Source organism: Ahaetulla prasina, chromosome 1 (assembly GCF_028640845.1).
Source record: "Ahaetulla prasina isolate Xishuangbanna chromosome 1, ASM2864084v1, whole genome shotgun sequence".
Classification (NCBI taxonomy): Eukaryota; Metazoa; Chordata; class Lepidosauria; order Squamata; family Colubridae; genus Ahaetulla; species Ahaetulla prasina.
In genome coordinates, this window is record NC_080539.1 from 135552238 (window position 1) to 135567807 (window position 15570).

The window sequence follows — 15570 nt, forward strand, 5'->3', positions numbered from 1 at the left end:
CTGTTGTGTGTTGTGATTGCTGTTTTTAATCTTCTCTTTCTCCTGTACGCTGCTTAGAGAGTCCAAAGCAATGGGTTGTTAACTTCAGCTGATTGGCCAGAGACTGAGTTGAATTTGTTTAAACACGCCTCCTCTTCCTGCTTAGCTCCAGTTTATTAACTCAGTCGGCCATAGAGAGACTACCTCCTTTAGCTCCATTGCTTTGACTCTTCTATCAGCGTATTTGGACCTTAAATTAAAAGAAAAAAAATTCTCAAACCTCTCCAAAAACTTTTCTTTATTATTCCTTGCTGCTGGGAGCCTAAAATGAGGCAAAAGAGGCTCGCGCTTCGCGCGCAGCCCAGCGCCGCTCAGCTGAGCCGCTAGAGCAGCGGCGGCCATTTTTTGGGTCATTTCGCTGAATCCAAGCCTTGCAGGATCGTCCGGACTGCCTGGGACATCGCTGGACTTGCAGAATGGTGAGTTGTGGCCAGAGGAGCGCAGGAGAAGCCGTGGTGTCAGCTTCGCGCTTGCAGGGGTAGAGAAAGATCCGTGTTGTCGGATGCAAGCTCCCCCTGCCAATGCTGCTGTGACTAGGCGCCTGAGAAGCAGTGGTGTTTGCTTCGCGCCATAAATTTGGGGACCCCCCCCCTTGCACCAATATTTTTGTACTACAAGAGATACTTTAAATAATAAGTGTGTGTGTGTGGGAGAGAAAGAGAGACACACAGAGAGAGGGAGAGAGATCTAAGATACCTTAGAAGATATATTTTTTACTTACAAGAATCATTAGTACTAGAAGATGAAGTTAGATCAGCACTCCAATCATTACCAAGTTGAAGACTATAGGAACTGATGGAATACCCATTGAAATATGACAAGCAACAGAAGAAGAATCACTCAAAGTTCTAACTAAGGTATGCCAGCAAATCTGTCTGAAGAATAACATAGTAGCCAACCAATTGGAATAAGTCAATCTACAGACCAGTATAAAAGGAGTTGTAATAAAGTGTGCCAGCCATTGTACGGTATCCTTAAATTTCACATGCCAGCAAAATTATGTTTAGGATTATCCAGCACAGTTTAGAGCCCTATATGGAAAATGGATGTCAGGTCTTAAAGCAGTGTTTAGAAAAGGCTAACATGAGACATTCCCAATGCATGCTGGATAATTGAAAAGACAAAGAATACCAAAAAGCAGTCAATATACGCTTCACCAATTTTTTAAAAGCTTTTAATTGTGTCATGGAATCATAAAGCTGGAAAGGCCTTTTAGGTCTTCTAGTTAAACCCCCTGCTGAAAGCAGGAAACCTTATCCCATTCCAGACAAATGATTGCCCAATCTTTTCTTGAAAACCTCCAGTGATGGAATGCCCACAATTCTGGGAAGCAAGCTGATCCATTGATTAAATATTCTCATTGTCAGCAATTCCTCTTTAGTTCCAGGTTTGAGCTTCCACCCATTGCTTCTTGTCTTGGTCTCGGGCAATGGAGAACATATCAACCTCTTCTTTCCTGTGATAGCCCTTCATGTATTGGAAGATGGCTATCATATCACTCTGAGCCTTTTCTTTGTTAGACTAAATATACATAGTTCCCTTAGCAGTTCATCGTGTGGTTTAGCCTCCAACCCTTATCATCTTTTTTACTCTTCTTTGCATTCTTTCTAGGGCCTCAGCATCTTTTTTGTATTGTGACCAGAACTGCAGAATAGAATGTACTATCACTTCCCATGATCTCGATGCTTGCATCTCTGTTGATGCAACCTAGGACTGCATTAGCCTTTTTTATAGCTGCAGCACACTGCTGACTCATACCTAAATCCATTAGGACACCTAAATCCCTCTCACAGGCATTACTGTTGAGCCAAGGACTGCCTATTCTGTACCTGTGGATTTGGTTTTTTTCCTGCTTAAATGCAGGATCTTTCTTATCTCACTACTGAACTGCACCTTGTTGCATGGCAACCAATACTCAAGTTGTCAAGATCATTCTGAATCTTGAGTGTATCTTCCAAAGCGTGAACAATTCTCCCCAGCTTGGTGTCAAATTTACAAATTTGATGAGTGCCCCTTCAATCCCCTTGCCTGAGTCATTTATGAAGGTGTTGAAGAGCACTAGACTCAAGGCAGTACCTTGAGCACTACACTTTGAGTATGGTTGGTCAGCTGACTGCAAATCCATCTGGTACTGGTACTGTCTATCCCACACTGTTCTATCTTACCAAGAAGTAGGTTGTGGTCTGCTTTATCAAATGCCTTATTGAAGTATACTATGTCCACAGCACTTGCCTGATCCACTGATTTAGTCACATTCTCAAAGAAGGCAATAAGGTTTATTCGACATGACCCTACTTCTAACAAACTCATGCAAGTTTCTAGTTATCACCTTGTTCATTTCTAGGTGCTCACAAATCCACTGCTTGATTATCTTTTCCAGCATATCCCCAGGTATTGATGTCAAGCTGATTTGTCTGTAGTTTCCTCAATCCACTTTTCCTCCTTTTTTGAAGATTGGAACCACATCAGCTCTTTTCCAGTTCCCTCACAGTTCCTCTGTGCTCCAGGAGCTCTGAAAGATTTCATTCAGTGGTTCCGAGAACACATCTGCCAGCTCCTTCAGTATCCTGGGACGTAAATCATCCAGTCCCAGAGATTTGAACTCACCCAAAGTTGATAGGAGTTCTGTTACCAATTCCTTGTCTGTTTTTGGTCTGCGTTCCTGTTCTGTCTCCCACAGTGATGCTTTTGATATGTTGAACTATTTTTCATTTTGATGGGCTGATGACCTTACTTGGATAGTGAAAATGTGAAGGATAGACTAGCACTCAGTAGAGCCTGCATGAAGACTTTGGAAAAGATATTCAGCCCTGATGTATCTGTACCTACAAAGATGAGGAATGTGCAAGCCATGATATTCCCTGTGACACTCTATGGAAGCAAACGTTGGCTTTTAAAGAAGCAAGATAGGAAGTGTATTGATGCTTTCGAACTTTGGTGTTAGAGAAGACTTCTGAGAATACCATGGACGTCAAGAAAACAAAGCAATGGATCACTAAACAAATCAACCCAGAATTCTTATTCAAGGCATACATGACTAGGCTCAAATAATTTGGCACATTATGTGAAGACTCGGCTCTCTGGAAAAATCTTTAATGTTGTGGAAGATGGAAGGAAAGAGAAAAAGAAGACAACCAGCAACAAAATGAATGGACTCAATTATAGTGGCAATGAGTTTACCTTTGGGGGACCTGAAAGAAGAGGTTAGAGATAGTTCATCTTGGAGAAAATCTGTACTTGTGATTGTTAGGAGTCGAAGATGACTTGATGACATATAATCAATAAAGATGAAGCTCCTAGGATTATTTTCTAACTTTATTACTTCTTTTCAGATTTGGTAACATGAGCAATAAGAACCTGGTATTATTAGTTTTTTTACTTTGTTTCCTTGAATCTTAGCTATAGATTAGTTACAGTTGGATTCTCCTGTGTTTATAGGAACTTTGTTGCTATATTCCCTCTTTCATCAGGCTTTAAAAAAACAAGCATGCAATCATAATTAGTGCACAAAAATTCCAAATAACTCTCCTATTGTAGACCATTTAATTTCCTCTCTTCTTGTTAGGTTTATTTTTTTTTTACATAAACAAATTTTTACCAGTATTTTGGGTGAATTCTGTATCCTGTACTTTACTCGTTTTCCTGGTAAGGAGAGATAGGTTCAGAAACTGTCTTTATGCTTTGTGAGTATTTGGTATAAAATGGTCATAAAAGAATATGTCTGAACATTTTGATACTAAAACCAAAAATATTGATTTTGAATTAATAACGATGATCATTTGGAAATGTTGGTTCAGTTAATGCTCTGTTTCATTTTTCTCCAGGCTTATGGTATGTCTGCTTTGCCTCTAAACCTTATAAAAGGCACAAGAAATGCTAGTTATGAACGCTTGGAAAACACTGAAGATATTGAAGATGTTGAGCAAAACATTCAAAGAATTGAATCAAAGGTTTGCTGCTACTTTGAAACATTACTTTTAGGACTTCAGTTCCATGCTTTTTCTAAGATCATTTAACTTTCACTCATTATTAGTTTGGACTTGGACATCTGAAAAATGCAATGTATGTTAAAATAGAATTTTATTTCATTATTTCAAAATACAATATGTATTCATTCTTTCATTTGCATTCATTCACATTTTTAGTAGCTCAGTAAAGTAATTTGCTGATAACTTCAATAACTATTAAAAGTTACTACTCTAGTATATTTGGTTCTCTGTATTATTAACTTATATTCTTATTCCATGAGTTTTTGTTTGTTTAAATGAAGTTTGCATTAAAAGAGATGAAACTCTCAGATTTTGGCATAATGTTTCATTTACAGTACTTTTGAATTGGAAAGCCCATCCCTTTAGAAACAAGTTCTTAGTTTTTTAAAAGATTTTTAACAATTAACTGAACTGAAATGAAATTAGAACTCATTTTTCACAAGTAATGATTGGAATTAAAAAAAAAGATTATACTACTAATATACAAATGTTGCACTTTTTCTTACGATTCTCCTTACTAGTGCAGAGATGGTCGGCCTTTACCAATTCGAGACAGGCAAATGCTGCAACAACTTGAAGACAAACTAAGAAGCCTTCGCAAAAGAGGACGGCGCCTGGAATACGTTGAGAAAAGCTGCTGGACAAAATTCTGTGGTGCCATGAGACCCCTAAAAGTAAAGACCCTCATTTTGCTTTATAAGAAAACTTTCTATTTGTACCAAAAGATATTGATGTCCTACCGATACCTCAAAAAATGTTCATGTTATTAGAGACAGACTCGACTCAGAAGATCAGAGTGGCTTTATTGGTTCCACAACATGAGAGAAAGCAGAACCATTGTTTTTGAGGTGTTTTTGTTTTTTAAACTCTATTGTTTAGACCTCATGCCCAAACATGCTTTGAATGTGATGTGTCAGCAAGCAATATATTTTTCTACTAAAACGAATCAACAAAATGTTTTGAAAGAAAACAGTGGAAAAGTAAATGTCTATGCCAAGAATGTAATAATGGTTTGAAAATCCTGCTGGGGAGTTCAGCCCCTTAGGTTTAATCCCAGCTACCGTATTTCATAAATGTGAACACTGACTGTTCTGTAAAACATAAATGTTTACATAAACAACTGCAAAAGACATTGGATGCTAGCTGGGCATCTGTGAGAAAGCTGGGCTGGAATGCTTTGCCTCACTCTGAATTGCTGCTTAGAAGAAGGGAGGGAGCCTTGTTGCTTCAAGCAAACCCATTCATTGAAATATTTTGCATCGCCCTGATATAATTCTTTAGAAGACATATCTAGAGATAGCATCTGCTAATTCAAATTTGGGCAATTGTGTCAAAATTGCAAAAAAAAACCCAACCCCTCATTTTTGTAAAATATTCACTTTTTTAAATATAAGGAAATAGAATGAAGTTTGGTGAATAATAAGCTAAATTAGGATGTTCAATAATTGTAATATTTTATAATGAAAAAAGTCGTGAAACAGCATATTGTGTGGAGGAATTTTTTTGAGCTGGCTAAATCAGTACATATACAATATAAATAGATAACTTTTTGCTATATTTCCATGTGTAATTGTTAAAATATATCATGGTTCAGAACTGTAGCTATAATCAAGATATGGAGAATGGGATAATTCTAATACAGTTTATTAAATGAGAGCACACATCAGTTTGATTCTTCTCTTGTTTGTTGATTTACTTGGAACTATGGCTCCCATTAAATATGCTGGGAGTAGAGTCTCATACAGTTGTGTAGTGCTGTAGGGTCACATTCCATTTAGCAAGCGCACAGACTGACTTTGAAATTGGAGAGAGATTTATGGTTTAAGTTACTATTACAATTGGACAAATAATGGATCAATGTAAAATGGGTAGACAAGAGGAGAAATGTGTGAACAGATTTCAGGATGAACAAATAACCAACAAATTCAATTTAGTGTTAGAAAACCATCAGGGTATGAATGTGGAAAAAGAAAAGATACCAACAGAATGTAGAAACAAAAAGCTAAGGCACTGGGGATTTTACATTTCCATAAAAAGAATTGCACCCAAATGATGCTGAAAATACACCATTACTTTGTAATAGGCATGTTAGATAGCAAAGTTCCCTCTCATATTGGGACTAAATTTCCACCAAAAAAGTCTTGTTTTGACATAAAAAGAATTCCTTTGTAGTGAAGATATAAAGCTATGATTTCTTTGTAGTGAAAGTTATGTGTAGCTTATGAAGATTACTTTGCAAGATGTAGATCAAATGTATGTCTTTCCAAAACTTGGAAACTTGGTTAGCACTCTGCAGTTGTCAAGGCCTCTTACATTTATTTAGTATAAAGATCAGAGTCAAGAGTTTGAATTAAGTATTTGTAAATAACAGTGTAATGATGTACTAATAGGTAATTAGCAGCAATCTCACAGCTCCAACAGGTTTAATGTAAACAAAGTACAGTATTTAAATAAGCTTTATATTGTTGTGAACAATGAGAATCATAAAACTGAGTCTACTTTTAAATGAAAAAATTCTAAAACTCATGTAGGATCATATTACAGAATAATACATTATTCCAAATTATTTAAATTTATATAATTTTCTCTTGCAGCATGTACAGACACATTAAGACTCCAGCCTTGCACTGAGCTCTGATCTTACTGCTTTAATTATTTAAAGACTTCCTTTTTAAAAAAATGAACTCAGTTCGCGAGGCAGCAATTATGTCTAAAATAATTTTTATCATTTATGGAAATGGCACCTCATATGAACATGTATTTATGTGCTTTATCTGTTGTCTAAGACTTTATGGACTAGATGGTTTACACATGCTAGAGTAATCAATAAATATACATAAATATGTGCTTTAGTTGTTTTCTTCACTTTTTAGAAAGATTTGAATCAGGGGTGTCAAACTCAAGGCCAGGGGGCCAGATCCGGCCCACGGGGTGCTTAGATCTGGCCCACGGGGCCACCCAGCAACCACAATGGACCAGCCTGCGGTGCCTCTGCCAGCTGAAATGGAGCTCGCGAGCCTGTTTTCACTGGCAGAGTGCTCAGGCCACCATAGACGCCCCAAACACAAGTGACGGCAAACTGGCCACACCCACCCTGGCCCCCCAAGGTCAAACACAACCTTGATGCATCCCTCAATGAAATCAGGTTTGACACCCTGATTTAAATATACATTCTCATTTGAGCAGAATTTTCCCTAAATAATGAGCTGTACACATTAATTTGTCCTATATCTGGACAAAATTCTTTTTTGGAAAAATGAATTGAGGAATTTAGGTTAATTTATGCAACTTGATTTCCAACTGCCGTCTTGAATCTCTATAAAGGTAATATTTCTAGTTTTCTTGTTCTGTTTTGCATGAGCAAATATGTGTTGCAGAATTCAGAGTAGCTTCTTTTGTTATTAGCAGAGGCTTTGAAAATACTGTAGATGCTGCATTTTTAATTATGTGGAAAAATGTTCCGTTAACAAATTTCTCATATTTATCTCATTAACTAATAGCAGAACAAACTATGCATTGTTGAGAACGTGCTAAACTCTTTTTCAAACTTGTGTTTTAGGTTGTATGGGGAATATTTTTTATACTTGTGGCCTTGCTGTTCACTATTTCTCTCTTCCTGTCGAAGTAAGTATATGACATGTGCTTTTCATTTTAAAATGTGTCTGCTGAAAATCATTCAGGCAGACTTGGGCCAATGCTTGATATGAATGTCCTTATTAGGTGTTCACCAGAAACCTGTGAGCTTGAAAGTGAACAGTACATGGGCCATGTACCCCTCCATTCTCTTGGTTAGCACAGAAGACTGAAAATACCTTTGGCTGTTTATTTGAATGTAAATCATCTGTTTGCATAACAAAAGATGACTTGATTGCAAGGCTGTACTATTCAAATTTAAGCAAACAGTTCTTCAGACCTTTCTGTCTGAGCATGTGAATATTACAGAAAGTAAAGTGGATGACCAGTGTGCACAGCATATTTTAATATTCTCTCAAATCCTTATACATTCCAGTAAACACATGAAAATAAAAGCTTAATGTCCTACCTTGGCGCAAGCTTCTTAAAACTCTGGAAGTATTTCTTCCAGATAAGATTCTCTTACACTGATTTAACAAGATTTCGTGAGATGAAAGGGATAGGGATACAGATATCTCAGCAAGTAACTATTTTCAATTTAGAACCAATTTATCTCCCAATATATTATGATGGAGACTTTCTTAGTTTCTTTTTAATGGCTTTCTGACGAACTGCTGGGGAAGTAGATTTCACAGATAATGGAAAAGTATTCAAGTAGCTATTTAGAAACCATATCCTTATCGTTCTGTGAACTAATATTTACAATTATCTGGTTGCTTTTACAACAAACGCTATATGGCTTAAATACAGGCCTTGGTAGAGATAATATAATCACCATTATTTCTTCATTTGTTTGTTGTTGAATATTTGTTGTAGCTCCTATTTAAATCATGGGAATGACACATTCTCATTCTGGACTATTCTGTTTTGGTGGTGTTTTGCCACTTTCTGAAACTAAATGCTGCAGACCATAAATGGCTTGAAGTACTTTGGGTTGACCCATCCCCTGCTTCATTTAGAGACATTTCAAACTACTAGAAGGTTTATTCTGGATACAGCTGAACAACCCTGAAAAGCTATAGCCTAAAAGAGATTATGAATCGACTGGAGAGAGGTTGGAAGACTGTGAAATTATCTGGAACATTCCATTTTCAAATCTGTATCTTTTGCATAAGAGCCATTTAGGTACAAAATGAGCTGGGTGTCTTTGGGGTCAGTCACTCACTCTTACCCTTAGGGAGAAGGCAAGGACAAAATAATCTTGCCAGGAAAACTGCCTGGACTTCTCCAGATAGTTGTCAGGAGTCGACATTGACTGGAAGACATACTTACAAACAAGTTTGTATGTCCCTATTTCATATATATTAAGATGAAAGGATGAGAGGAAACTTGAGCAACCTAAAACAAAGGAAGAATATGTCTCTCCTGGCTCTAGTGTTTTTAGAGGATTATTCCTGAATTATTGGCACTGTGAACATGCATAAATACATGGATTTTAAAAAACAGATGTCTGCGACAAAATGTGTAAAAATATATAGGATGTTAGTGGAGGAGTGTGAATTGTAATGCATAATATTTTGAGAGTAGAACAGAGGCTATTAAAAAAGGCATATAATACATAGAATTTAAAAATAAAACCCCAGATATATTTCTGGTTTTGCAAAAGGTTTCCATAAAATTCTGCACTTACAGGGAATTCATTTTATTGCCATTACAGTAGATATGTGTAGTACGGTGAGGTTTCATTACCCTACTTAGTAACATTGTCAATTCAGGAGTTTTGGACAGAGGGTTTTGGTTGGCAGGGAATCTGCACTTTTCCAAAACTCCTGTACAATGATATTTCCTAGTGGGGTAATGAAATGTTATTAGCAATCCCAAAATCAAGCCTGGAGAACTTCAACAATACAACAGTTCATATTAATGTAAACATGAGTAATGATTAATGTCTACTTCATGAGTCTCCTGAATTTTTTATAATAAAATGGTACATTTTCTGAATATATAAGTTGGTTAGAAGATATATACAAGTATCAATCCTGATATGTGCACAATTTAAAACACAAAACGCTATGTTCCTAATCATTATCACTATAAAATGTTATAATTTCTAAAATTTTGATGTCAATGTATATCTTTATTTTTAAGTTCTTTATACTGAAAATGTACTGAAAATGTATTTTTTTTAAAAAAAATATCAAGCAATAACAATTTATGTCTTAAATTCTTACAGTTTGGATAAAGCACTTCATTCTACTGGTTTAAGTTCTGGATTTATAATCCTGGGAACTAATTTGACCAACCCATTGAATATGCTGTTACCTGTTCTACAGACAGTAAGTAAAACTTCACTTCTACTGAATGTTAGAATAGAATAGAATAGAATAGAATTTTATTGGCCAACTGTGATTGGACACACAAGGAATTTGTCTTGGTGCATATGCTGTCAGTGTACATAAAAGAAAAGATATGTTCATCAAGGTACAACATTTACAACACAATTGATGGTCAATATATCAATATAAATCATAAGGATTGCCAGCAACAAGTTATAGTCATACAGTCGTAAGTGGAAAGAGATTGGTGATGGGAACTATGAGACGATTAATAGTAGTGCAGATTCAGTAAATAGTCTGACAGTGTTGATGGAATTATTTGTTTAGCAGAGTGATGGCCTTCGGGAAAAAACTGTTCTTGTGTCTAGTTGTTCTGATGTGCAGTGCTCTATAGCGTCGTTTTGAGGGTAGGAGTTGAAACAGTTTATGGCCAGGATGCGAGGGATCTGCAAATTAAGGACTTGAATGCAAATAAAATAAAAGAGTTTTAAAAATAAGCAAATGAAATATTAAATAATGAGTTAATAGTATAGTAATATACATGAAATAATATGTACATCTTTGACAATGATTGATAGAAAATGAAAACTCTGATTCCAATAAATAACAGTTATCTTTTAAAAACTACTCAAACTATTATTGGTGGAGAATATCATAAATTAAATATAATAAACTAAATTGTTCTAGCTGGATTGTATCTTGCCAGTATGAGGTTTTTTTTAGCATGCAAATAGCTTTCAATCTATTTGTGACCTGAAATTAGGTTGCTATTTATCCATATTTTGGAGCAGGGAATCTCTTGATCCCATAGCATTCACTAAGGGGGACTGTTAGTGCTATCTGACTTTCCATAAACTGAATATTGAGCGCAGAAGAGTTTTTGGGAGGACACTTTAACTCTGACTGTTTAAGAACCCATTTAAGTCTATTAATTATTTTGATATTGTCAAAATTTGGATAAAATACTACTATCTGTCATTATTGTTGAATATATCAGATTTAGTAACATTTTTATTCATAATTGTATTGCTTGGGTTTTCCTCAAAATTTTATAGCTGAAGAGTGAGAAATTTTCCTGATGTATAAATATAGTGCATTTATCTTCTAGGTGTTTCCCTTAGATTATATTCTTATTACCACCATCATCATGTACTTCATATTTACTTCAATGGCTGGAATTCGCAATATGGGTATATGGTTCTTCTGGATAAGGGTAAATTTTATTGTATCTTTCATTCACTTTCCAAGTAATTTAGTATGCTAGACAAATAAATAAAACATTGCAAATACATATTAGAAAACATGCAGTAAGCTTTGTTTTATATATGATATTAAACCAAATACCTGTTTTATCAGCTTTTATATCAGTTCATATAAATCATTTCACTTCACATCCAGTCAACATATGCAGGAGTCATGTAGTCTGAAACTTAATGCCTTTGAATTTTTCCACAATAACTAGGTGGCAATTTTGTTATATTTAAATGCTTAATTTTAAAACATGTATTAGTAGTAGTAACATTTTAAAAAGTATTTTAGCATACTGTATTTCATAATATGCAATTAGTATAGATTCAGTTTTAAAGCATTGTATACAGGGTATTTTTAACTTTTAACATTTTTAATTTTATTAAATATATGTTTTTACTTAAGCAGGGCTGCTTTGAAAATGGACACTTGCTAGAAATTGAATGTTTAGATGCTGATTTTCTTTAAAAGAAACAACTGTTAGCAATAGCAATTAGACTTATTTACTGCTTTATAATGCTTGACAGCCCTCTCTAAGTGGTTTTCTCTGTCCCTGATCTATTATTATTTTTATTATTATTTATTCGATTTTTATACCGCCCTTCTCCCGAAGGACTCAGGGCAATGTACAGCCAAAAGTAAAAACAAACAATACAATATACAATTTAAAATACAAATTAAAAAACCTATTTTATAATTGGCCTAAAAAACTTTAAAATATATAAAACTAAAACCCCATTAAAATTAATATTAAAAAATTTAAAATCGATAAAATTTAAAATCGATAAAATTTAAGCCAGCCCCACGCGAATGAAAAGATGTGTCTTCAGTTCGCGGCGGAAGGTCCGAAGGTCAGGTATTTGGCGTAAACCCGGGGGAAGCTCGTTCCAGAGTGTGGGAGCCCCCACAGAGAAGGACCTTCCCCTGGGGGCCGCCAGCCGACATTGCTTGGCGGACGGCACCCTGAGAAGTCCCTCTCTGTGAGAGCGTACGGGTCGGTGGGAGGCATGCGGTAACAGCAGGCGGTCCCGTAAGTACCCAGGCCCTAAGCCATGGAGCGCTTTGAAGGTAGTAACCAAAACCTTAAAGTGCACTCGGAAGGCCACAGGTAGCCAGTGCAGTCTGCGCAGGAGCGGTGTTACATGGGAGCTACGCATAGCTCCCTCTATCACCCGCACAGCTGCATTTTGGACTAACTGAAGCCTCCGAGTGCACCTCAAGGGGAGCCCCATGTAGAGAGCATTACAATAATCCAAGCGAGAGGTAACGAGCGCATGAGTGACTGTGCACAAGGCATCCCGATCAAGAAAGGGGCGCAACCTGGTGCAAGGCCCTCCTGGAGACGGCCATCAAATGATCTTCAAACGACAGCCGTTCATCCAGGAGGACACCTAAGTTGCGCACCCTATCCTTTGGGGCCAATAACTCGCCTCCAACAGTCAGCCGCAGCTGCGGCTGACTGGATCGGGGTGGCGGCATCCACAGCCACTCCCTCTTGGAGGATTAAGCTTGAGCCTGTTTCTCCCCATCCAGACCCGTACGGCTTCCAAACACCGGGACAGCACTTCAACAACTTCATTGGGGTGGCCCGGGGTGGAAAAGTACAGCTGGGTGTCATCAGCGTACAGCTGGTATCTCACCCCGAAGCCACTGATGATCTCACCCAACGGCTTCATATAGATGTTGAACAGAAGGGGCGAGAGAATCGACCCTGTGGCACCCCACAAGTGAGGCACCTCGCGGTGACCTCTGCCCCTGTCAACACCGTCTGCGACGGTCAGAGAGATAGGAGGAGCACCACCGATACACGGTGCCTCCCACTCCCAATCCCCCAACGGCGCAGCAAGATACCATGGTCGATGGTATCAAAAGCCGCTGAGAGGTCTAATAGGACCAGGGCAGAGGAGTAACCCCTGTCCCTGGCCCTCCAGAGATCATCCACCAATGCGACCAAAGCTGTCTCCGTGCTGTATCCGGGTCGGGAGCCAGACTGGAGCAGGTCTAGATAGACGGTTTCATCCAGGTATTGGGGTAGCTGTCGCGCCACAGCACTCTCTACAACCTTCGCAACGAAGCGAAGGTTGGAGACTGGACGATAATTACCCAAAATAGCTGGGTCCAGGGAGGGCTTCTTGAGGAGGGGTCTCACCACCGCCTCTTTCAAGGCGGCAGGGAAAACCCCTTCCAACAAAGAAGCGTTGATAATCCCCTGGAGCCAGCCTCGTGTCACCTCCTGAGTGGCCAGTACCAGCCAGGAAGGACACGGGTCCAGTAAACATGTAGTGGCGTGAAGCCTCCCCAACAACCTGTCCACGTCCTCGGGAGCCACAGGGTCAAACTCATCCCAAACAGACTCAACAAGACGTGCCTCCTCTCCCTCGCTTGGATCATCCCAATTTCGGTCCAGACCATCCCGGAGCTGAGCGATTTTATCGTATAGATAACCACTAAACTCCTCGGCACGTCCCTGCAGAGGGTCATCCCGCACCTCCTGATGAAGGAGGGAGCGGGTCACCCGAAACAGGGCGGCCGGGCGGTTATCTGCCGACGCAATGAGGGTGGAGGCGTAGGAGCGCCTCGCCTCCCTCATTGCCACTAGGTAGGTCCTAGAATAGGACCTAACTAGTGTCCGATCAGCTTCGGAACGACTGGACCTCCAGGTGCTCTCTAGACGTCTTCTCCGGCGTTTCATCTCCCTCAGCCCCTCGGAGAACCAAGGGGCCGGACGAGATCTGCGCCGGGTCAGAGGCCGCAAAGGCACGACACGGTCCAAGGCCCCAGCTGGGGCCTGTTCCCAGACCACAACTAGTTCCTCAGTCGTGCCGTGGGCCAGATCCTCAGGGAATGGCCCAAGCTCCGTCAGGAACCTCTCGGGGTCCATCAGGCGCCTGGGACGGAACCAACGTATAGGTTCCGTCTCCCTGCGATGGTGGGTGGCGGTTCGGAAGTCTAGGCGAAGGAGAAAATGATCGGACCATGACATCGGTTCTGTTACTAAATCATCTAAAAGAAATATTTCTTGGCTATTGTCATCAGTTTTGTTTTCAAATATTTGAAAGGTTAAAACATTGATGAGATAATACATCAATTTTTTTTTTAGTCCTAGAGCCACTCCAAATCTGTAGTTAATGGGGTACAGGAGTCTATGGCTAGATTTCACAGAATCCATGAATTTGGACGAGGAAAAAAATATAAATTTATTTTCACATAAACAGGTAGTCCTCAACTTATAACCACAACTGAGCACCAAATTTCTGTTGCTGAGTAAGACAGTTGTTAAGTGAATTTTGCTCCATTTTATCACCTTTCTTGCCACAGTTATTAAGTGAATCTGGCTTTCCCATTGACTTTGTTTGTCAAAAGGTCACAAAAGCTGATCACATGACCCCAGGACTGCAACTTTCATAAATATGAACCAGTTCCCAAGCATCTAAATTTTGATCACATGATCATGGGGATGCTGCAATGGTCGTAAGTGTGAAAAATGGTCAGAAGTCACTTTTTCAGGGCTGTTGTAACTTTGAGCAGTCACTAAATGAATGGTTGTAAGACAAGGACTATCTGTATTGCCTATATTATACATTTGTTATGTTATGTTTTAATAAAGATAACGGTATTTGAGCACAAATACAATCTAATACAATCTATTACAATCTATATATTTTATTTGTGCATTTAAATACATTTTTCTAGGAAAAGATCCATAGGTTTCACCAGATTCTCAATGGGGTCCATGGCATGAAAAGTTAAGGACCTCTGCTTTAAAACCAGTAACAAGATATGCATATTGCAGGAAATTGGATTGATTATAAGTAAAACTATCTGGTGGGCTGATTCCCATTGGAACAAATGCTTTAAAACAATGGATACTTATTTTCTAGAAGTGGTTAGTCAAACACTGAATGCTGCAGCAACAGCATTTTGCAGAAATTGGACTGTTCTTCATTTATTTATACGATTTATAAAGCCACCTATCTCAAATAAGTGACGCTGAGCAGCTTACAAAGATTTAAAAAGAAGAAGAAGAAAAGACTAGATGATTTTAAGTGCCTTTCAAACTATAAGCTCCACAGAAAGGATGAGTAGCATTTAGTTTAATCCCCTTGTGGAGCCCACATCACCCAAGCATAAGATCTCAAACCACATGCCAGATATTTCATTCATGCTTTGCTGTAGTTCTCTCTCTTCTTTTCTCTTTCTTCGCTGCCTCTGTTTCCTGTCCTTGTTTGGTCCTTTGCTGTTAAGTACATGGGATAATGTGCAGTGTAGAAAAGAATGGGAATATATAACACCAGCGTAGATATATTCATAGTTTGGCTTGGCATAACCCAGTTTCCTATAGATTGGTATGTTTTAACATGATTGCATGTTTAGATAAGTTAAAG

General features: G+C 38.4%; 1 protein-coding gene across 1 annotated transcript in view; it reads left to right on the forward strand.

Annotated features, from left to right (window-relative positions):
- Window positions 1-15570, forward strand: part of LMBRD1 (LMBR1 domain containing 1) — a 61047-nt gene that overhangs the window by 27217 nt on the left and 18260 nt on the right. Inside the window, exons 8-12 of the mRNA XM_058176561.1 lie at window positions 3864-3989; window positions 4550-4702; window positions 7588-7652; window positions 9835-9937; window positions 11046-11150. Of these exons, the coding sequence (XP_058032544.1) occupies window positions 3864-3989; window positions 4550-4702; window positions 7588-7652; window positions 9835-9937; window positions 11046-11150 (552 nt within the window). The remainder of the gene's footprint in view (window positions 1-3863; window positions 3990-4549; window positions 4703-7587; window positions 7653-9834; window positions 9938-11045; window positions 11151-15570) is intronic.